Source organism: Budorcas taxicolor, chromosome 2, assembly GCF_023091745.1.
Source record: "Budorcas taxicolor isolate Tak-1 chromosome 2, Takin1.1, whole genome shotgun sequence".
Taxonomy (NCBI): Eukaryota; Metazoa; Chordata; class Mammalia; order Artiodactyla; family Bovidae; genus Budorcas; species Budorcas taxicolor.
Window position 1 is genome coordinate 170,288,452 of NC_068911.1, and position 21,865 is coordinate 170,310,316.

At 59.9% G+C, this 21,865-nt stretch overlaps 2 protein-coding genes across 2 annotated transcripts; one reads left to right on the forward strand and one right to left on the reverse strand.

The window, feature by feature from the left end:
* Nucleotides 1-1,479: 1,479 nt before the first annotated feature.
* On the forward strand, nt 1,480-14,843 carry MAP3K6 (mitogen-activated protein kinase kinase kinase 6). The gene is made up of 29 exons (XM_052660422.1): nt 1,480-1,822; nt 4,543-4,682; nt 4,771-4,794; nt 5,076-5,266; nt 5,380-5,548; nt 5,886-5,992; nt 6,389-6,559; nt 6,670-6,782; nt 7,192-7,351; nt 7,551-7,713; nt 7,790-7,909; nt 8,020-8,069; nt 8,153-8,248; nt 8,407-8,494; nt 8,576-8,709; nt 9,095-9,222; nt 9,464-9,600; nt 10,222-10,327; nt 10,854-11,011; nt 11,111-11,303; nt 11,407-11,545; nt 11,816-11,975; nt 12,132-12,308; nt 12,783-12,888; nt 13,162-13,333; nt 13,420-13,532; nt 13,626-13,699; nt 14,258-14,334; nt 14,558-14,843. Exons 1-29 carry the CDS (start codon nt 1,480-1,482, stop codon nt 14,646-14,648), a joined length of 3,900 nt encoding a protein of 1,299 aa, XP_052516382.1. The 3' UTR covers nt 14,649-14,843.
* Nucleotides 14,844-15,118: 275 nt separating this feature from the next.
* On the reverse strand, nt 15,119-21,757 carry SYTL1 (synaptotagmin like 1). The gene is made up of 14 exons (XM_052635936.1): nt 21,567-21,757; nt 20,439-20,587; nt 20,167-20,239; nt 20,046-20,091; nt 19,512-19,596; nt 18,789-18,892; nt 18,512-18,625; nt 18,139-18,305; nt 17,775-17,871; nt 17,075-17,233; nt 16,690-16,768; nt 16,471-16,570; nt 15,482-15,687; nt 15,119-15,258 (listed from the first exon to the last, which is right to left on the reverse strand). Exons 1-14 carry the CDS (start codon nt 21,755-21,757, stop codon nt 15,119-15,121), a joined length of 1,710 nt encoding a protein of 569 aa, XP_052491896.1.
* Between the last annotated feature and the right edge of the window lie 108 nt (nt 21,758-21,865).

Below are 21,865 nucleotides of genomic sequence, written 5' to 3' on the forward strand. Positions count from 1 at the left end.
TGGCAGGCTTGGAAGGATTCAAGCATCCATTGACAACATTCTTGGGTCCCTTGGGTCCTACAAGTAGATGGTTTCATGGTGGAAATTGCACCGCCATCTCACCCTGTTATCCCCTGCCTGTCCCTTCAAAGTTGTCTGTTTTCTAGGCTCTGTTGTCACGTTTTCATCCTTTGCTACTTCCTGCCTGTTCCATTAGGGGTTAGTTCGAACTCAGTCAAAACAAGGCATTTTTCTCCCATGGGGCAACAGGGCAGTGAAACAGCAGTTCCTGAACTGGCATTTATTAAGCAGTTAGATAATTTGCCAGAGTCACATTCAAGAAAGTGTTAGAACAATAAGTTAAGAGTCTGATCTCTGAGTCTGACAGGGAGTCCTGGCCTTGCATCCTGCTTTGTTATGTAGCTGAGTGATCTTGGACAAGTTACTCAACCTCAGAGTTCCTGGTTCCTGATTTCAGAGTCCACTGAAGTTTATGCCAGGCTGTGGCCTCACTAATTCCCACTAGAAGGTTAGGGATTCTTGGGAATTGGAGCTGGGAAGCCATTGTAACCCAAGGGCTGGGGTTCCTGGGGTTCTCCAGGGAGACGGAGAAACGTTTGCACGAAGATTCTTCTCAGATGTTTCATGGTCATGTCCAGGTTGGAGGTCAGGGGTCAGAAGGGCTCCAAAGCAGATTGAGTTCCAGGGAAAGCAGCCCCCTGGCAAAAAAGGCAAAGGACCCAGCTCTGATGCCAAGTTCCATGCTCCTGACAGGCTGGGGAGCAGGCTTCCCCAGTCCAGTCCCTCCCAGCCTGCCCAGCAAGGACACCGAAAGACGGGCTCTCTCCGCCGTGTTTGTTCTACACACCCTGACATCTCTGAAGAGCCTTTCTTCCAACAGATCCCCGCAGGGCAGAGCCTGCAATGCACTTGGGTCTTAGCTCTGGCCTGGGCACCCATCTCACGACTGCCTGCTCTGAGCAGTCCACAGTGGTTGGCTGCCCAGGGGCACAGGCTGTTCCGGAAGTGGCCTGTCTCAGAGGTTCTGGCGGGAGAGGAGGGAGGGAAGAGGCCGTGTCCCGGGCCGCTAGGGAGCGGTGCTGCCCCAAGGCCGAGGGTGGAGCTTTCCCGGTCGGCCGGGAAAGGGCTGGGCCCAGCCTACATGTGGGGGCAGGAGAGAGCGACAGCCGGCGTTCTGCGGCGGATCTTGGGTGGTGGGCACTGCTGGCCCGATGCCTGGGACCTTCCACGTGACTCTGAACCGCGGATCACTGGATGCCCAAGATTCCCAGGACCCAATCCCCGAAGTCAGATCTTCAGGACCTTGCAAGTCAGAGGCCGGATTTTCGCCCTGCACACCAGATTCCCAAACGGGATCTCTGGCCGGACTCCTGACCTCCAGATCCCGCAGGAAATTCTCGATCGCAGGATCTGTTGTTCCCGGCTCCCGTCCAGCCCCGGGGGCCCAAAGCCGGGGGCCCGACACCCGAGCGCCCCCGTATGGCGGGGCCGAGCCCGCGGTCCGGAGCCCTGGAGCGCGCCGGCAGCTGCTGGCAGGACCCGCTGGCCGAGGCGCTGAGCCGGGGCCGGCCGCTCGCTGCGTCCCCCGGTCGGGGCTGTGCGCGAAGCCGGCCGCTCAGCGTGGTCTACGTGCTGACCCGGGAGCCGCTGCCGGAGGTAGAACCCGAGACCGGAGCCGAGGCGGAGCCGCTGCCTCTGCGCTGCCTGCGTGAGGCCTGCGCACAGCTCCCCGGACCGCGGCCGCGACCTCAGTTGCGCAGCCTGCCTTTTGGAACCCTGGCACTGGGAGACACCGCAGCTCTCGATTCGTTTTACAACGCGGGTGAGCGCGCCCGGGGGGCGGGGCGCTGGGTGGGGCTTAGAGTCTGGGGGCGGGGCCGAGGGGCGGGGCTCAGCGACTCCCGGGAGACCCCCGAGGTGCGGAGTCGTGGGGGGCATAAAGTGAACTAAAGCAGAGGGGCTCAAGGAGGGACCCGTGATAAAATTGGTGTTTAGGGGATGTGGAGCGTGGCCAGACTCGGGCAGGGACTTCGCGGATCCAGGTCTGGCTCGGGGTTCAGAGTGGGAGCTTAGGTACTCTGGAGTTGGCACCGTGCCTAGGGAGTGGGTCTAGAATTAGGGAGAGGCTGGGAGCAGGGCAGGGTGTGGTACCTCAGGAATGGGATCGGAGAACTCAGCCTCAGGATGATCTTTCACGGAGCTCATGACGGAGGATCCTGGAGGTGGAACTTGGACTGGGGAAAGGGGCCCTAACACGCGGGGCTAGAGTTCAGGGGTCCTAGCATACTACTTCCGGAGATCCGGCTGCAAAGGGAAGCGAAGGGCACCAACGGCACTGGATTCTAGAGGAAGGAGCTTGGTTTATGAGGCCCCAATAGTTCTGAGAAAAGTGAAAACTGTGGTGCTGGGAAAGGCCGTCCCCTGGACGGCAAGGCAAGGAGATCAAACAAATCAATCCTAAAAGAAATCAACCTTGAATATTCATGGGACGACCCCCCCCCCCCCGGTCGCTGATGCTAATGCTGAAGCTGCCACCTGATGCGAAGACCCGACTCATTTGGAAAACACTCTGATGCTGCGAAAGATTGAAGGCAAAAGGAGAAGGCAGGCAGAGGATGAGATGGCTGGATAGCAACACTGACTCAATGGATATGAATTTGAGCAAACTCCGGGAGATAGAAAAGGACCGGAGCCTGAACGTTCTGCAGTCCACGGGGTAGCAAAGAGCCGGACACAACGGACCGACTGAACAAGCAGCTCCGGGAGAATCTGCAGGGCTGGGGCGGAAACTGGAGGCGGAGAAGGGTCGTCCGGGGGCGGGGCCAGAAAGCGGCTATTCCCGAGGGGGATCACCCCGCCCTCTCGCCAGCCCGGATGCCCCGCCCCGATACTAATTTGTTTATCCAAGAGTTCAGGAACCCTACTTGCAGGATGTCCATAAAACGTCAGTCTAACAATGAAGGCTGGACTTCCCCAGTGGTCCAGTGGTTAAGAATCCACCTGCGGGGCGTTCAGTCGGTCCGACTTTTTGGGACCCCATGGACTGTAGCCCGCCAGGCTCCTCTGTCCACGGGATTTCCCAGGCAAGAATACTGGAGCAGGTTGCCATTTCCTACCCCAGGGAATCTTCCTGACCCAGGGACGGAACCCACGTCTCTGGCGTCTCCTGCATTGGCAGGTGGATTCTTTACCACACTGCCGCCACCTGGGAAACAGGGGACATGGGTTTAGTCCTTGGTCCGGGGAAGATTCCACCACCTGTGGCGGGGCAACTAAGCCTGTGCGCCACAACTACTGAGCCCGTGTCAGCCTGCAAGCAGCAACAAAGACCCATCACAGCCAAAAATAAATAAAGAGATAAAAATGAAGGCTGACTCGACCTTGAGGTCACAAACACACAATCATAGATGGACTCACAAATCGTGCATATCTTGCTTCACAAAGGCTGTCGCAGACACTGTCCCACACAGAGATACAGACAGCAAGCGACACACTCACAGAGGCACAGTGTTGTACACACACAAGGCAAGTATGTATATACATGTGTATATACCTAGCACACTGCTGGTGCCAGCCCCTTTCAAGAGACTGTGTTGAGGACCCAGGGAAGGGCACGTCTCTCTTTGTACAACTCTTGCCTCTCAAATGGCCCACAACAGGCTCCAGGTTTGGTGCACAGCTTCCCCTTCTCTGTGCCCAGTGCCCGTAGGCGCTGAACAGTGGGATACAAGCAGTGGGGCCTGGGGAGCTCCAACCCTCTCCTTGCAATCAGTTCAGTTCAGTTCAGTCGCTCAGTCCTGTCCGACTCTTTGCAACCCCATGAATCGCAGCACGCCAGGCCTCCCTGTCCATCACCATCTCCCGGAGTTCGCTCAGACTCACGTCCATCGAGTCTGTGATGCCATCCAGCCATCTCATCCTCGGTCGTCCCCTTCTTCTCCTGCCCCCAATCCCTCCCAGCATCAGTCTTTTCCAATGAGTCAACTCTTCACATGAGGTGGCCAAAGTACTGGAGCTTCAGCTTTAGCATCATTCCTTCCAAAGAAATCCCAGGGTTGATCTCCTTCAGAATGGACTGGTAGGATCTCCCTTCAGTCCAAGGGACTCTCAAGAGTCTTCTCCAACACCACAGTTCAAAAGCATCAATTCTTCGGCGCTCAGCCTTCTTCACAGTCCAATTCTCACATCCATACATGACCACAGGAAAAACCATAGCCTTGACTAGACAGACCTTAGTCGGCAAAGTAATGTCTCTGCTTTTGAATATACTATCTAGGTTGGTCATAATACCATAGGCATAATTTCTGTATGATCCAGAGGGACCCTAAAAGGGGGAAACTGAGGCCCAGAGCAAAACTGGACTCTGAGGAGTTATATAGGAAGGCAGACCCAGCCAGGATGGATCCCCAGGCTTCTTCCCCACAAGCTGGGTTTGGGACTTGAGGTTTGGGGCTCGGGGCTCAGGGCTTGGGGCTCCAGGCTCTGGGTGCCAGGCTTGGGGTTCAGGCTCAGAGCTCAGGGCCTCTACCTGTGTGTCCACAGACATGGTGGTGCTTGAGGTGAGCAGCTCCCTGGCACAGCCCTCCCTGTTCTACCACCTGGGTGTGAGGGAGAGCTTCAGCATGACCAACAACGTGCTCCTCTGCTCTCAGGCCGACCTCCCTGACCTGCAGGCCCTGCGGGTAGGTGGCCACGGGGCAGGTGGGGACCAGCCCAGGGCGGGGGTGGCCCTACCCAGAGCACCAGTATCTGAATGTCTGTCTCTTGCAGGAGGACATTTTCCAGAAGAACTCGGTGAGCCGAATCCACCCCTCCTCCGCGGTTTCCCTTTGACCTCCACCATTATAACCTCTGCTCTCCACCATGTTTCCAGGCCTCCTCATTCACCTCTGACCTCCCTAGTGCTGCCCTGACCTCCCTAGTGCCCCATGACATCCATGTGACCTTTGGCCCCCTATTGCCTCCCTTCATGAAGTGGGCCCCTTCCCAGCTATTCTGACCCCTCCACTGCCCCTCTCCAATCTAGTCCTGACCTCTAACCTCCTCTGATTCCTGGCTTCTCTCTCCCTCTCTAGGATTGCATTGGCAGCTACACGCTGATCCCCTACGTGGTGACAGCCACCGGTCGGGTGCTGTGTGGCGATGCAGGCCTCCTGAGGGGCCTGGCTGATGGGCTGCTCCAGGCTGGGGTGGGCACAGAGGCCCTGCTCACACCCCTGGTGGGCCGGCTGGCCCGCCTGCTGGAGGCCACGCCCACGGACTCTTGGTAATGGGCCCCCCCAGAGCGGGAGTGCCAGGAGGAGCTGGCGAGGACAAGGGGGCCCTGGAGCTGAGGGCAGACCCTGCCATTCTCTCTCTCTCCCCTTCCCTGGGCGTTAGTGGCTACTTCCGGGAGACCATTCGGCAGGACATCCGGAGGGCGCGGGAGCGGTTCAGCGGGCCGCAGCTGCGGCAGGAGCTGGCTCGCCTGCAGCGGAGACTGGACAGTGTGGAGCTGCTGAGCCCCGACATCATCATGAACCTGCTGCTCTCCTACCGGGATGTGCAGGTGTGCGGGACTCGGAGAGGCAGGCCGGCCCGTCCAACAAGCCCCAGGCCAGTTTCCAGACCCACCAGAGGCTCTGAATGAATTATCTGACATCTCCAAGCCTCGGTTTCCTGGGAGAAAACCAGGGAAGGCTGGGCACCCACTGGGGTCTCTGCGAACGGTGCAGTGTCTGCACTTCCTGGAGGAAGTGTGCAGAGGATGGTGGGTGGGAACGGTGGGGGGTCGGGTGGGAGGAGACCCCCACCCCACTCCCCTGCTCAAGGTTTGCCTCAGGGTTCATGGGCCGATGGGACCCACCGGAGGCCATGAGGCCAGTGCGTGCTGTTCCCTCCGGCAGGACTATTCAGCCATCATTGACCTGGTGGAGACCCTGCAGGCCTTGCCCACCTGTGACGTGGCTGAGCAGCATAATGTGTGCTTCCACTACACCTTTGCCCTCAACCGGTGGGTTGGCAGAACAAGGCTCAGGTCATGGCCACGTGGGGACATGGGTCTCTGCCGTGCAAAGTCCCTGCGGTCTGCAATCATGGCTGTTCAGGGAATTTGCCGACCAGGATCACGCTGGTGTCAAATCGTCCCTATGATTCTGTTTCTGCTGCCCAGGGTGGGGTGGGGTGGTGGTGCTGACCTTGGAGTGGTCACAGCCGTCTAAGGCCACAGCTCTGCAGTCCCTGCGGTCACTTCCGTCTGGGATTCCCACCTCTCGGAAGGTCAGCGCTGACCAGAGACACTGCTCTTCTGGGTTTATGATGGTCAGGCCCTTGGAAAGGTCCCTGCTGTTCAGGGTCTTGGGGTTGGTGGACAGAGAGTGGTCCCCAGCCTATCTTCCCCTTCCCCCAGGAGGAACAGGCCTGGGGACCGGGAGAAGGCACTGGCCGTGCTGCTGCCACTGGTACAGGTAGAGGGCCCCGTGGCACCTGATCTGTACTGCATGTGTGGCCGTATCTACAAGGACATGTTCTTCAGCTCTGGCTTCCAGGATGCTGGGCATCGGGAGCAGGCATATCACTGGTAAGGGTGATATGCCTGTGAAACAGGTGAACAGTGAGCTGAGCTAGTGGGCTGAGGGATGGGGCTATGGGCATTAGTCCAGCCCTGCATCACCCCCACCCTTACCCCAGGTATCGCAAGGCTTTTGACATAGAGCCCAGCCTTCACTCGGGCATCAATGCCGCTGTGCTCCTCATTGCCGACGGGCAGCGCTTTGAGGACTCCGAGGAGCTCCGGCTCATAGGTGAGCCCCAATCCTGCACCCCTATCCCTTACCCACAGGCACCCTGAGGGGCCTGGGAAGAGGGCAGGGAGAGAGGACACTGGGCTAGAGCTGGGGCTGACCCATCCTGTTTGGGACCTGTTCTGCCTGAACCCACACCTGGGTCCTCATGCCTAACCTGGACCCTCATGAGCCCCTGAGGCCCCAACTGTTCCTAAGCTCACACCTGTGCTCCTTACACACTGAATTCCACGTACACTTGTCCCCACACCCTCACCTGTGCCTGAGCTTCTACTCCCACCTGAGATCTGGCCACACCTCAGTTTTCACCCATTTCTATCTTCCTGCCCATGTGACTTTGGTGGCCTACACCTGGGCTTTGCCGAAATTCGCAACCACATTCATTACAACCCAGGCCCCTCTCTCCCAGGCATGAAGCTGGGCTGCCTGCTGGCCCGAAAAGGCTGCGTGGAGAAGATGCAGTATTACTGGGATGTTGGCTTCTACCTGGGAGCTCAGATCCTCGCCAATGACCTCACTCAGGTGGCACTGGCCGCAGAGCAGCTGTACAAGCTCAACGCCCCCATATGGTAAGCGGCCCCCTCTGGGGTCCTGGGCTGGCCTGGGCTATCAGCTTCTGCACATATATCCCCTGGCATCTAGTCTGAACCCCTTCCAAACCAGTACCCATGGCACCCAATGGCCTGATTCTGGCTGCATCCAAGCCAGTCTAGTCCCCCTGACAGTGCCAGTTGGTGCCTGGGCTGAAGACATGCCTATTGTCTGCAGGTACCTGGTGTCTGTGATGGAAACCTTCCTGCTGTATCAGCACTTCAGACCCACACTAGAGCTTCCTGGAGAAGCCCCCCACGGTGCCCACTTCTGGCTCCACTTCTTGTTACAGTCCTGCCAGCCACTCAAGACGGCTTGTCCCCAAGGGGACCAGTGCTTGGTGAGGCCGGTGGGGTATGGGACCCGGGAGAGGTGCCAGCCCCTTCTGACCAACCCCTCTCCCCTGTCGTCTGAAGGTGCTGGTCCTGGAGATGAATAAGGTGCTGCTGCCCGCCAGGCTGGAGGTTCAGGGTACAAACCCGGTGAGCGCGGTGACCCTGAGCCTGCTGGAGCCGGAGAAGCAGGTGAAGTCGCCGGTGAGCCACCCCCACTGACATCTATGCACCTCTTCTATCCGGCCTTTCCCCCATCCCTAGACCCCTCTCCCTGTCCCCAGCACCCCTCTGGGACCCCTTTCTTCTCACAGGACGTTCCCTCCAGCTGGACCTTCCCGGTGGCCTCCATCAGCGGCGTCAGGTAAGAGGGGGCCCTTTGGAAGGTGAAGGGGGGAGGCGGCGCGGCTGGGAGGCCGGCTCACCCGGGTTCTTCATCCCTTCCAGCGTCTCGAAGCGGGACGAGCGCTGCTGCTTCCTCTACGCGCCGCCTCCGGCTCAGGACTTCCAGCTGTGCTTCCCCAGCGCCGGGCACTGTCAGTGGTGCGAGCAGCCCCGCGGGGTCGGGGTGCTCCGAGAGCCAGGAGGCGCGGGGCATCGAGGGACAGGAAGGGACTATGTTCTCTGGGTGCTCTGGGCAGAGAGGGGAACAGCTTCTGCCCCAGGTTGCCTCTCCGGTAAGTCTTGATCTCCGCCCTCAGGTTCTGCGGCATGATCCAGGCCTTGGTGAAGAGTCCGGACTCCGGGGCGCCCGCAGAGGAGACGGAGGGCGTTGGGGAGGTGTTGGAGGTGAGGGGCGGGTGCTGGGAGCTTGAGGAGGGGGGTGGGCCGAGGGCCCCGCTGAACCCCTCATGTCACCCGCCCTCGCAGTTTGATTACGAGTACACGGAGTCGGGTGAGCGGCTGGTGCTGGGCAAGGGCACGTACGGGGTGGTGTACGCTGGTCGCGATCGGCACACTCGCGTGCGCATCGCCATCAAGGAGATCCCTGAGCGGGACAGCAGGTTTGGGGGCGGCGGGGCCCAGGGCGCCAGGGAACAAGTGGGCGGGTCACATGGGCGGGACCGGAAGTTGAGAGGCTCCTGTGGGCCCGACTGTAGGCCGGGGCGACGCAAAGGCCCACATGGGCGGGACTGAGTGCCTGAGCTCAGAGAAGCGAGAGTTCGAGCCCCCGGGGCCCAGCCAGGCCTGTGCGCAGAACCGCAGGGACCCAGCGGGGGGGATAGGGTCCGGAGGGGCGTGTGGGCTGGGTGATAAATTGAGGAAGGAGGAGGCGGGGGTCTGGTGGGGTGAGGGGGGGAAATCTATAGGCCTGTCCTGCTGGCACTGGAGTAGGGTAAGCACCCCTGCCCCAAGCAGGCCTGTCAGTCACTCCCTACCGGCCCCCAGGTTCTCTCAGCCGCTGCACGAAGAGATCGCTCTGCACAAACGCCTACGCCACAAGAACATCGTGCGCTATCTGGGCTCCGTCAGCCAGGGCGGCTACCTCAAGATTTTCATGGAGGAAGTGCCTGGAGGTATCTGCCCTGCGTGGGAGGCAAATGGAACTGGAGTTGTGGGGCCTGGGGATGGAGCCAAGCAAAGGGTGGAGAACCCTCCGGGGAAAATGACCCCTAGCCTGTGTGGGTGGCGCAGCCCAGAATTAGCTGAGGCAGTGCGATTGGGTGGTGGAAGCTGGGCCATGGCCTGGCCATCAAGCAGACAGCCGTGGGCTGGACTAAATGGCTGCCAATTATGACCCTGGACTGCACCTTCCAGGCAGCCTGTCTTCCTTGCTGCGATCAGTGTGGGGACCCCTGCAGGACAACGAGAGCACCATCAGTTTCTACACCCGCCAGATCCTGCAGGGACTCAGCTATCTGCACGACAACCACATTGTGCATCGAGATATCAAGGTCAGCCTGTAGCTGGCTCACCTTGGTGGGGGGTGGGGTGGGTGAGAGGGAGGAGCAGAGAGGGCTCCAGACACAGGCTGGCAGTTTAAGTGGACAGACCCTTTGCAAAAGCTTGGGAAATTCATCAAGAAGTTTCCCTAGGGAAGGAAGGAAGTTCAGATCTGAAGCCAGCTTCCAGGATTTCCCTGATTCTTCCAGTGGTTAAGAATCCACCTGCCAACGCAGGGGACATGGGTTCCACCCCTGGGTCGGGAAGATCCCACATGCTGTGGGGCAACTAAACCTGTGCCACAACTACTGAGTCCGTGCGCCCTAGAGCCCATGCTCTGCAACAAGAGAAGGTGCCGCAGTGAGAAGCCCATGCACCGTAACTAGAGAGTAGCCCCCACTCGACGCAACTAGAGAAAACCTGCACGCAGCCGCAAAGACCAGCACAGCCAAAAATAAATCACTAAAGTGCAGCCAACCTCCAGGGGGACATAAATGGGATGGCAGGGGGAGGGGGTTGAGAGAGGCAGGGTCAAGCTGGGAGTCTGGGGAGATGGGGTCTGGGATAGAGTCCAGTTCTGGCATCAGGAGCCCAGTCCAATGTCTGCTGAGCACAATGTCCACTCTGTTCAGGGGGACAACGTGCTGATCAACACCTTCAGCGGGTTGCTCAAGATTTCTGACTTTGGCACCTCCAAGCGACTAGCAGGCATCACACCCTGCACTGAGACCTTCACAGGTAACAGCCAGCACACCCTGCACTGAGGCCTTCACAGGGAACAGGGTGTGGGCTGGTGAATGAAGCTTGCTGATGTGGGGCAGAGAACTCTTGGGACATTCCAGGGAATGACATTTCTCCTGGGCACGGAGTTAGAGTCTTAATGGGAGATGGAACCTGGGGCAGGTCACTGAGCCAGGGGGCAATGATACAATCTAGAACTGGAGCTTGGAGAGCTGATAACTGAACTGATTTCAGTCCCTGAAATGGAGCCCAAAAGTGTGGATGCGGACCAAAGTTCAGAGCGGATGATGCAGTCTGGGATAAATGATGGCACCTCCTGTGGGTGATGGAGGCCATGGATGTGATGGAGCCTGAGATGAGTGAGGAGAATAGGGATAGAGGTTTGATGACCAGGGTTGGTGATGGGATGTTTTGGATGATAGAGTTCAGGTTGAGAGCAGGTGGCCAGAGAATGATAAAGCCCCCTGCCACACCCCCAGTGATACAGCCTAGATGAGCATTACTGCTACTGCTTCTGTCCCAGGGACCCTACAGTATATGGCCCCAGAAATCATTGACCAGGGCCCACGAGGGTATGGGAAGGCAGCAGACATCTGGTCACTGGGCTGCACAGTCATCGAGATGGCCACAGGTCGCCCACCCTTCCACGAGCTAGGGAGCCCGCAGGCTGCCATGTTTCAGGTGAGATCCTCAGGGCCTGGCTTATGAGGTGGGGTGGTGTTCAGAGTCCTGAACACCTCTAAATGTGTCCTTTGTTCCCCGTCCCTGCTCCCTTCCCAGGTGGGCATGTACAAGGTGCATCCGCCAATGCCCGGTTCTCTGTCAGCTGAGGCTCAAGCCTTCCTCCTCCGAACTTTTGAGCCCGACCCCCGCCTCCGAGCCAGTGCTCAAGCGCTGCTGGCAGACCCCTTCCTGCAGCCTGGGAAGAGGAGCCGCAGCCCGGGCTCCCCCAGGCAAGCTCTAAGATCCTCAGGTACTAAGTGGGTGGAGGGAGTGAGCACCGTGCGGTGAGGGCAGCGGAGGTTTGGAGGGAGAGGGCTCAGGGGCCCCGGCCGACAGCCTTGTCCCTCCCTCAGAGGCGCCATCTGCTAGCCCCGCTCCTTCAGCGGACTCCACGTCCCAGTCCCAGACATTCCCGCGCCCTCAGGCACCCTCTCAGCACCCTCCCAGTCCCCCCAAGCGCTGCCTCAGTTATGGGGACACCAGCCAGCTCCGGTGAGCACCCAGGGTCCCAGGGTGGGTTCGCTTCATCTGGTTTTGTCCCCGGGGGACTCCCTCCAGCAAAAGCCCTTCTTGGGGACCCAGACACTTGGACCACGTGCAAGGTGACATTAAGTTTATTGTGCCCTCTCAATGCTGAGTTCATCTCTTTTATCCCTGTGAGGTGGGGGATAAAAGTAAAAGCCAGGATTCAGTCCCTGGGGTGGAGATGGCTTGGATGGTATTGCTACTCATCCTCCATCGGCCACTCTTCACTGCACCCAGGGTGCCCGAGGAGCCTGGGGCTGACGAGCCCGCGTCCCCTGAGGAGAGTTCGGGGCTGAGCCTCTTGCATCAAGAGAGTAGGCGCCGGGCCACGCTGGCCACGGTACTGGAGCAGGAGCTGCCGGCCCTGGCGGAGAGCCTGCGCCTGGAGCAGGAACAGGTGGGCGGCTCGCCCCGGCGCCCCCTGCTGGTCGAGCCCCGACAGGACGCTTGCTTTTCCTGCTGACGGCCTAGCGCCCACCCAGCACATCCTCCCAACCAGCATCTCTCCTGGCTCATCCGTATACTCGCTGAGGACCCTTCTCTTCCTTCCCAGGGTCCCCGTCTGGAGAGGAGTCACGTGGAACAGCTACTGCTCTGCCTCCGGGCGCACATCCACTCTCCTAACCGTCGGCAGCTGGCCCAGGAGCTGCGGGGACTCCAAGGGCAGCTTCGGGCCCAGGGCCTTGAGCCCGAGCTTCTGCAAGGACCGCTCTTCGCCTTCCCAGATGAGGTGAGGGAGCCCTCTCACAGTAAGGGCTACCCAACTTCCCAGGTGGTGCTTGGTGGTAAAGAACCCGCCTGCCAATGCAGAAGGCATGAGACTCGTGTTCGATCCCTGGGTTGGAAAGATCCCCCGGAGGAGGGCATGGCAACCCACTCCAGTATTCTTGCCTGGAGAATCCCACGGACAGAGGAGCCTGGTACGCTACAGTCCATGGGGTCACAAAGAGTCAGACACGGAATGAAACGACTTAGCACGCATGCACGCAGTAAGAGGTAGGGCGCTCCCAATACTTGGGCATGTGCAAGGACTTGATATCGCAAGATTCCGCGTATTCTGGGACGCCTGCCCAGTCCTAGCTGTTCTGACCTTCCTTTGATCCCAAGCCCGCCCACCCTACTTGCCTTTCTAGGCCTTTCCAACTTAAACTCCACTCCTACTTGAGGCTCGGCCGTCTCAGCCGCGCCCTCCCTCCCTCTCCAGGTGAAGCAGGTCCTCCGCAGGCGCCAGATCCGCCCACACTGGATGTTCGTGCTGGACTCGCTGCTCAGCCGCGCTGTGAGGGCGGCCCTGGCCGTGCTGGCCCCAGGTGGGCGGAAGGGCTGGGCCTATCTGCCCGCCTGCGCGTGGGGACCTCTCCTTGTTCTCCTTGGGGGCGTGGCGAACACCAATAGGTCAGGTGGGGGCGTGGTCAGCGAGGCCCAGCCTAGACTCGGCGCCAAGGAGGGGGATGTGGCCAAATGGATACCTCCCAGGCTGACGCTGCCTGGCCGGTGCCCAGAGTCCCGCGTCTTTTGCCGATGTTGGGGTCCTAAATGGGCATTCTCGCCCTGCTTGAGTTCAACCCCCCTCGGATTGGCAGAGGCGGAGAAGGAGGCGGTCCCACCGAAGTCGGAAGAGGCCAGTAACGCAGAGGAGTCCGAACCCAAGCAGCAGGAGACCCCAGCCGAGCGGAGCCCTCTCCTGGGGGAACCGGAGCAGGGCACCCCTTCTCTGATGGTGCAGCTGGGCCTCTTACGAGCAGAGACCGATAGGTACAGCTCCGAGGACCTGCCCATAATCTCTGCACAAGCTTCACCCCTACTCCCACTCCATTCTGTGGGCTTCTGCCTTCCGACAGGCTTCGAGATGTTCTGGCTGAGAAGGAAAGGGAATGCCAGGCCTTGGTGCAACTAGCCCTCCAGCGGGTCAGTGGGGAGGCCAGGACCTGTGCCCTGGCTTCAGAGCCCCCAGGTGAGCAGGATCAGGCTGGCGAACATGAATGGTGGGTGGGAGCAGCTTCTTGGCTGAGGCACCCTTGGGTTCAACACATGACCTCCCTCACAGTGGCTCTCACGGTGGACCAGGGCCTGGTGCAGTGGCTACAGGACCTGAATGTGGATTCAGGCACCATCCAGACGGTGAGCGGAAATGTGCTGGTTGCCCCTGACAGCCACCAACCAGACTCCTCTTATGCCCATCTTTCAGCTCTTCTCCCTTTCTCCATCTGATGCAGAGAATCTCAATACTGAATGAGCACTTTGTATGCCCCTGGTGGCTCAGATAGTAAAGAATCTGCCTGCAACACAGGAGACCCAGGTTCGATCCCTGAGTTGGGAAGATCCCCTGGAGAAGGGAATGGCTACCCACTCCAGTATTCTTGCCTGGAGAATTTCATGGACAGAGCAGCCTGGCGGGCTATAGTCCATGGGGTTGCAAAGAGTCAGACATGACTGAGCGCCCAACACTTTCACTTTACTTTTCCCCCCATCGTACAGGTGAGAAAACTGAGGTGCAGAAAGGGCTGCCCTAGCATGTTGGTAGTATTGGGTTGGCCAAAAATTCATTCAGGTTTTTCTTACTTGAATGAACTTTCGGCCAGCCCAATAACCCAGAGCTAGTTCTTGGGTCTTTGGATGTCGCTTTCTCTGATTTTTACCTCTCCTTGTTTCTGTGTGGGGGTCTCTGTCCACAACCAGCTACTGAACCACAGCTTCACCCTCCATGCCCTGCTGACCTGTGCCACTAGAGATGACCTCATCTACACTCGTATCAGGTATGTCCTGGCCCTCGAAGGATAACCCACACACATGGCCTCATGCTGGCCAGATCCTGACACCACCCTACTCTGCTGTTACAAGCCTGCCTGGGTTCCTCCCTGAAAACTACAGGGACACCAGTGTCCTCTGGGGACAGAGGGGGCATCAGGCAGACAGTGGGCACCAGAGAGTGCCCAGGGCCGCCTTCTGGCTGAGCCTCACTGAGCCTGGTACCCCCAGGGGAGGGATGACATGCCGCATCTGGAGAGCCATCTTGGCACAGCGAACAAGATCCACGCCGGTTACCCCTGGCCCCCAGGAGGGCGAATGAGGACATCCAAGGCAGGAGGCCAGATCCAAGGATGGATGAATGGAGGAAACACAAGAGGCTTCTGACATACCTGCCCCAGGACCCAGCAGCAACTGGAGGAGTCCAGGTGGGTGGGGGGCAGGGTAGGCGCCAGGCCTCTAGCCCCAGTGGGGAGAACCAATCACAGATGTGCCTCAAGCTCACGAGGGCCACCAGGCAAAGACTATTAAACAATACTTTGTACCCCTGGGCCTTGGCAATGTCTGAAGTATTGAGAGGGGTCCTAGGACCAGCTCCCTGAGGCCTTTATGTCTTGAGTCTAAAATTCCTGCCTCTGGCCCCCTCCCCTTCACTTTCACCACCAACTCCCTCCCCCATCCCAGGCAGACATCAGCCCCTTGTTGCCCTCAGAATAAACTTTATTTTTTAGGCAAGGGCAGGCCCTGAGATGGGGATCCCGAAACAGGGGTTTTGTAGAGCATGTAGGACAGCTATGTCCTGGGGGCCAGGTTGGTTCTGAGGGGCAGAAGGCCATCCACCCACTCGCATGGCCGCTCCAGGAGGGTTTGCCACAGCTGCCTCTCCTCGTGTGTGGAGTCCATCCAGGGCACCTGGAGCCCGTAGCTGCTGCCTGGATGCAGTGGGCGGGGGAAAGGGGTGGAAGGCATGGTCACATTGAACACCCCAGATCCCGAGGAACACTGCCTGGTCCCTGGGCATGCACCGTCACCCACCCCCCCACCCCCCGTTCTCAGTGGACACCAAGCTCTGGAAAAGACAGAGACCTGCCCAAGGCCACACGCTGAGCCCCTGCCTCTTAGCATCAGGTCCCCTCAGGGCTCTGCCCCACTCACCGGTGCCCAGGCTGAGGCGTGTGCCCCCCAGCTGGCGGCTGCCCAGGGCCCCATGGTCCCAGAGGGAGAGCTCCGCACAAGCCTGGCGCAGGTCAGCAGGCCCAAAGCCATCATAGACCATGGTGTGATTGAACATGGGGTTGAGGCTGCGTCGCACCACCCTTGTCCTCTGGCGGCTGGCCCGGCTGTCATCAGGCAGCACCGAGCTGTGGGGGAGTTGGGCTGACGTCAAGCAGCCACCCCCTCACACTTCCCAGCACCACTAGTCACTGAGTCCTACCCACACTCCCTTGCAATGTCCACGTCCTCGGGTTCCTGCCTGAGAACCAGCCTCAAACCCTTGCTGGGACCTTTACTTTGATCTCCTGCCTTTAAAAATTACAACTCCTATCCACAGGACCCCAGAGTAATGTCCCTGAAATGCCTGTCTGCTGCTCCTCAGCTCAGTCACCTTCAAGACCACCCAGAAGTGATTTCCAAACTTTTCTAAAGCAGGCACTTGGAGCTCTTTCTGCAAAACAAAATATTACTCAGAAGCACAAAACCTAAAGGGAAACCAAAGCCTCTGGTTGAATCAGGGCTGGGAGCTCAGAACCTCACTGGGGCCTGCCTCTGTTTTACTCTCTGAGGGTGGGGCAGCAGATGCAGGCACCCCTAGAATACCTCCGGTGCTTACTTTGAAAACCACTGAACTGCAAGGACCAAGTCCCACAACCTGGATTTCCAGGTCCTCCATAGGTGCCCTGAGACCTGCCAGGTCTCAGTCTCAGCTCTCCAACAAGTCCTATAGGTGCCAGTCACTGGAATGCAGCTGCTGGAAGGAGTCCTCACTCTCCTGACTCCAGGCGTTTGCGCAAGCAGTTCCCTCCACCCCTGCTCAGTGGTCAAAGCCCAGGCAGGGGGAATCAAGAGTGGGTGCATGTTGAAGGCGGGGGGCGCTCCATTGCAGAAGAAAGGAAGGGAAGCTGGGACGTGGCTATGCCCCTCACCATTGTACGAAAGTATCCGGGGACCCTGACCGCAAAGGGATGAGATCCTGAATCTCCTTCACCCAGAAGTGCAGCTCCCCGCTCGGGGGCAGTCCCGGGCCTGTGGAGAGACTCTGCTCAGGCCCTGCCCCGGGGACAGCGTCCCCTCACCCTTGCGGGACCCGGGTTCCCCGCCTCTCAAAGCCCATCTGGCTTGGCCCCTCGGGGGCGGTCACTCACCCTCGGAGCCAGCGGGGACGTACTTGAGGGACAGAGAGAGCAGCCCGCGGCTGGGAAGGTCGTCGGGAGAGGGCGGGACCTGCGAGAGGCGGGCTTGTCAGGGGCTGGGGACCAGGACCTAGGGAAAGACGGGAGGGCGGGGGGGGGGGGGCGGGGGGCGGAGTCCCCGGACATTGGTGGGGCGTGTCTATGGGGCGGGGTCTCGGGGCGGGGCTCCGAGAGAACCGCCTAGGGAATCCGAGAGCCACCCAGGCACCAGCTGTCGGAGACCAGACCTCTGCATGGGGCCTTAAGGTTTCGAGGTTGAAGGGGACTGGGGGAAAGCCCGGTGGGATAAAGGCGGGAGATCTGGGCCGGGGTCTCCCCACGCAGGCCAGCTGCTCACTCGGGGCTGCAGGGGGAGCCAGGTGGGCTCGGAGTCCCAGTCCCACGTGTCCAGGGGCACTTCGACTTCGCCCAGAAAGATGTTGCGACCCAGGCTTTCGTGGTGCCACACGGACAGGCTCAACACGCGGCCCCGGAGCTCCGTCTGCGGGACAGAGTACTGGGGACGGGAAAGAAAGTGAAGTCGCTCAATCGTGTCCGACTCTTGCGATCCCATGAACTGTGCCCGCCAGCCTCCTCTGCCCATGGGATTCTCCAGGCAAGAATACTGGAGTGGATTGCCATTTCCTTCTCCAGGGGATCTTCCTGACCTAGGAATCGAACCCGGGTTTCCTGCACTGCAGGCAGATGATTTACCAACTGAGCTATAAGGGAAAGCGGTGCACTTAAATGGAGCAGCGTCGAGGCCGGTGCTGTTGGAATTTTCGCTGGGGCTTATCCTACCACGCTCCTTGCTGGAAGGAATCCCGGAGAGCCCCAGACGGTGTAAATGGGGGTCTGGACTAGCGCCGTGCCCGCCTCTAGACCGACATGCCGGAGGGTGAGTTAACGCGAGCGCCTCCAAGCCGTTCCTCCCGCAGAATGGAGGATTGGAGCGACCAGGAGTGACAGTACCATGTCTGCCCCTGCCGCCCTACCCCCGCAGGAAGGGGCGGGGGTTCAGTTCATTAATGGGGCCCGCCCCGCCGTCGAAGCCTCACCCGGAGAATCTCGTTGAAGACCGGGTTCAGATTCCTTTTCTTCACTGTTGTCTTGCGCTTGCTCTGCTTATCCGGGAGGAGGTAGCTTTTGACGTAGCTGGAGAGGGGGAGGTGAGGAACGGAGGTAAAAGGGAGGGGGCCCTTTACCCTTCCAGCCCCTTCCAGCACCTGCTCCAGCCACAGCCTGGAACGCGTGGCAGGCCTCGTGCTGCGCTTTATAGGGGTTAAGTCACTCAACTCCTGCGTCTCCCAAGAAGGTTATTCCCATTTTGCAGATGAGGAAACTGAGGCCAAGAAAAGCGACGGGTTTGGGCGGAGAGCGCGGCCCCCTTAGCGCCTCAGCCTCGCGGGGTCCGGCACTCACGGGTCGGAGCGGCGGCGCCGTGCGGCGGCCAGGCCCTGGCACTGGATCACGTGCACGCGCAGCTCGGCGGCTCCCGGCTCGTAGCGCAGAGCGAAGTGCACGGAGCCGCGCACCTGCACCGCGCCCGCCTCCGGCTCCCCGGATAGGCTCATCTGGCTGCCGTTCAGCTGCGGACGGAGGGTGGGAGGTCAGAGCGGGGGACCGGGGCTCACATCGGGGCTGGGGAAGCGGAGCCCCGAGGGTTCAGATCGTGGGAGTGGCGGGGGTGGGGCAGTGAGGTCGAGGGAGGGGTTATGCAGGGGTTGTGTGTTGGGATGCGGGGAAAGGAGGTGTCCCCACCCCCACCCCCAGACCCTTTCCCTCACCCCCTCACCGTGGAGGAGCTGAGGCTGGACATGGAAGAGCTGCTGCTGAGCATGCGGTCGAACGAGGGGTCGGGCCCCGGGGTCTCCTCCCCATTCTCCAGCATCTCAGACGCCGCCTGGGTCTCAGGAAGGGCGTAAGTGACTAAGTGACCGGGGCGCCCCCGTACCCCTCGCCCCTCCCGCGGCTTTTCCTGGTCCCGCACAGCTCGCAGCCTCGGGCAGAGGCGCTCCCCGCCCGGAATCCGCTCCGGGTCTTGAGAGCAGCCGCGGGCCGCTCCCGCCTACCTGGGCAGGCGGGGTCTGCGGCTCCACCTCTCCCACCGACGGCGGCTGCATCTCCGGGTCCGCCTCCTCGCCGGCGACGACCGGAGGGTGCCCCAGGCCAGGGGCTGGGAGGGGCACAAGCTGCTCAGAGAGCCCCTCCCCTGCCCGCCCGCCAGCCCGCCCCTGAGCAAATTTGGAGGGACTGGTTTACCAGCTAGGTTCAGGCCCAGGGCTGCCCTGCGGTCGCCCGTGGAGACCACGCCTCCCCGCCCCCAAAACAGGAGAAAGGTGAAAGCAGGTGTTTGGGGGGCACTTAGAGCTATCTCTGGGCTTCCCTGGACTGTAGCCTGCCAGACTCCCCTGTCCATGGGTTTTCCAGGCAAGAATATTGGAGTGGGTTACCATTTTGTTCTCCAGGGGAATCTTCCTGACCCAGGGATGGAACCCATGTTTCCTGTATTGCAGGCAAACTCTCTACCGTCTGAGCCGCCAGGGAAGATCAGATGGTGAAGAACCCGCCGGCAATGCGGGAGACCAGGGTTTGATCCTTGGGTTGGGAAGATCCCCTGGAGGAGGGCAGGGCAACCCACTCCAGGATTCTTGCCTGGAGAATTCCCATAGACAGAAGAGCCTGGTGGGCTACAGTCCATGGGGTCACAAGAGTTGGACACGACTGGGCGACTAAGCACAGCACACACAGAGCTGTCTCTGATCCCCCAGCGTCCCAGTGCTTTGAACACCCACCTTCCCGCTCATCTTCTTGGGCTTGGGGCTCCTCCTCCTGCTCTGAAGGCTTTATGGAGACACATGGTGAGGGGACATCCGGTCCCTGAAAGAAGCAAGGGGTAGAAGTCACAGTGGGGACTGGTGGTGAAGGGGTCAGAGGTTATGATGGGGTCAGAGGTCAGAGGCTTCAGCTCCAGATTTTGCACCGCCCTCAGGGCCGAGCCAGCAACCAGCTGTAGGACCAGTCTGGCCCTTTTACTTCACACCACTTCACACTTCAGGGCCTGCCCTGCCTGACTCCCAGGGTCCCCACCAGTGGTATCTGAGTCTTGGACCTTACCCAGCTCTGTCCCCCACCCCAACCCTAGTAGCCAATTTGGTTTCCCTTAGAGGCTGGGCCCACAGCCCCATGTGATGGAGGAGGAGGACAGAGGCCTAGCCCAGGGTCTCCCAATTAATTCACAGGCTGGGTTCTTTCCCTAGTACACTCCACCTCTGCTCCAGAGACTCTGTACACGCACTCGTTAGCCTGTTGAGTCACTCATTGCTCACCTCAGCCTCGCTGAACCTCTCTTGGGGGCCCTCGTCTACAGAGAGCCTGGGAGGAGGGAGAGGTGTAGTCAGGGATGGGCCGACTGGGAGGCACCCGCCACTGCCCGCCACGCCTCCTCACCTGGGCTCCAGGGCCTCTTCAGTTTCCTTCCCTGCAGCCTCGGCCTCCCCATCGCTGCCTCCAGCCTGGTCTCCTGCACCCAGGTGAGACGTTCTGTGAACCCCTGCTCCCGGGATGTCTGGCCCTTGGAGATACCCACCCACTCCCCGGAGCCCATGGAGGGGTGGTGCCCACCTAAAGTCACATAGTACCAGGGGCCCCCTCTCCTTGTCCGCACATACCCAGTGACCTGGGCTGCACAAGGCCTGCCTCCTCTGGGGAGCTCCTCTCACCCCTGCAGCCCTTCTTTCTGCGGATAGAAGCTCGGACCAGGTCAGAGCCAAAGTGGGCGTGGTGGTGCCGCTGGGAGCGTGCTTCCTGGAACCAGTCCCCAGTTAGGATCTTCAGCTGCCCAGGGTCTGCCAGTGATACCCGGAGCTTGCTGGAAGATGGGGGAGAACATGGCGGTCACCGCTTATGCAATCAAATATTCTCGCCACCCACTCTGTGTGCCATGCCCTGTACCTGGGGCCAGGGATATAACAGTAAATCAGACTTGATCCCTGCTTTGGAGGTGCTCAGGTTCGTGGGGGACTGAGTCTGGAATAAACTAGGACACTACCATGAGGTAGGAGTCATATATATGTAAGAGGATCAGCTTTGCCTTTGAGAATCCTGGAGAGCTTCACAGAGGAGGTGACATTTGAATTTCTCACCGAGGACAAATTCAGTTCTCCAGTTAGAGAAGGAAAATATTTATTCTTTTAAATGACTGTGTATAACCCTTCCTAACTCTATGAAGTAGGTTCCTTAACCCCATTTTACAGATGAGGAGAGCGGTGCTGGGGAGGTCCAAGTTTCAAGCTAGGAGGTGTCTGTGTGTCCCCAAACACTACTGATAGTGCTTGTCTTCACTGTTTCTTCCAGGCACGAGGAACAGCACAGAAGTGAAGGGTGTGTCTGGGGACTGTGGAGCAACTGAGTGGCTGCAGCACTACACTCTGAGTGCGTGTGTCGGGGGGTGGGGTTACTGGTGGAAGGTGAGATGGGAGAGGCTGACAGAGACCAACCAGGGAGGCCTGTGGACCACAATGCGGAGCTTGTCCCTGACGGGATGCCGGGGAACCATGTGAGGTTTCTGGAGTGGATACCAAGAATAGATCTGGAGAGTTCTGGCTGCAGCATGGCGGGTGGGTCCGAAAGAGCGAGAGTGCAGGCAGGGAGGCTAGCAAGGGAGCGGGTGCAGCCACGCTGGGAGAGGTGATGAGCTGAGTGGGCCAAGGGCCAAGTAGACCAGGGGGCAAAAGCAAGGCCTACCGAGATATCCAACAGGCTGCACCTTGAAGGGACGGGGTGGGGGCCACCTGAGCCCCCCAAGGCCGGAGGCCCCTTCCTCCAGGGCTCCCCTTGTTCTGCCTTACCTGATCCGTCCCTCCTCCAGCTGGCGCAGGCGGGCATCTCGCTGCAGGACCTCGGCAATGGCCTCCTGCTCCTCCTCTGTCAGGAAGCTGAGATCCAGGAGCCCGTCAGCCTCGGGCTCTGGCTCACGTGCCATGAGGAGGCCAGGCAGGGACCAGAGCTCCTCTGGAGCTGGGTGGCCCCTCTGGGGCATCAGCCGGGGCAGCACCCAGGCTGGGCACACGAGGCTCCCTGGGGGCAGACCAAGGGTCAGGTCAGACCTTGCCCCTGTACAGGGCACATCCTGGAGCCAGCTGCCCTT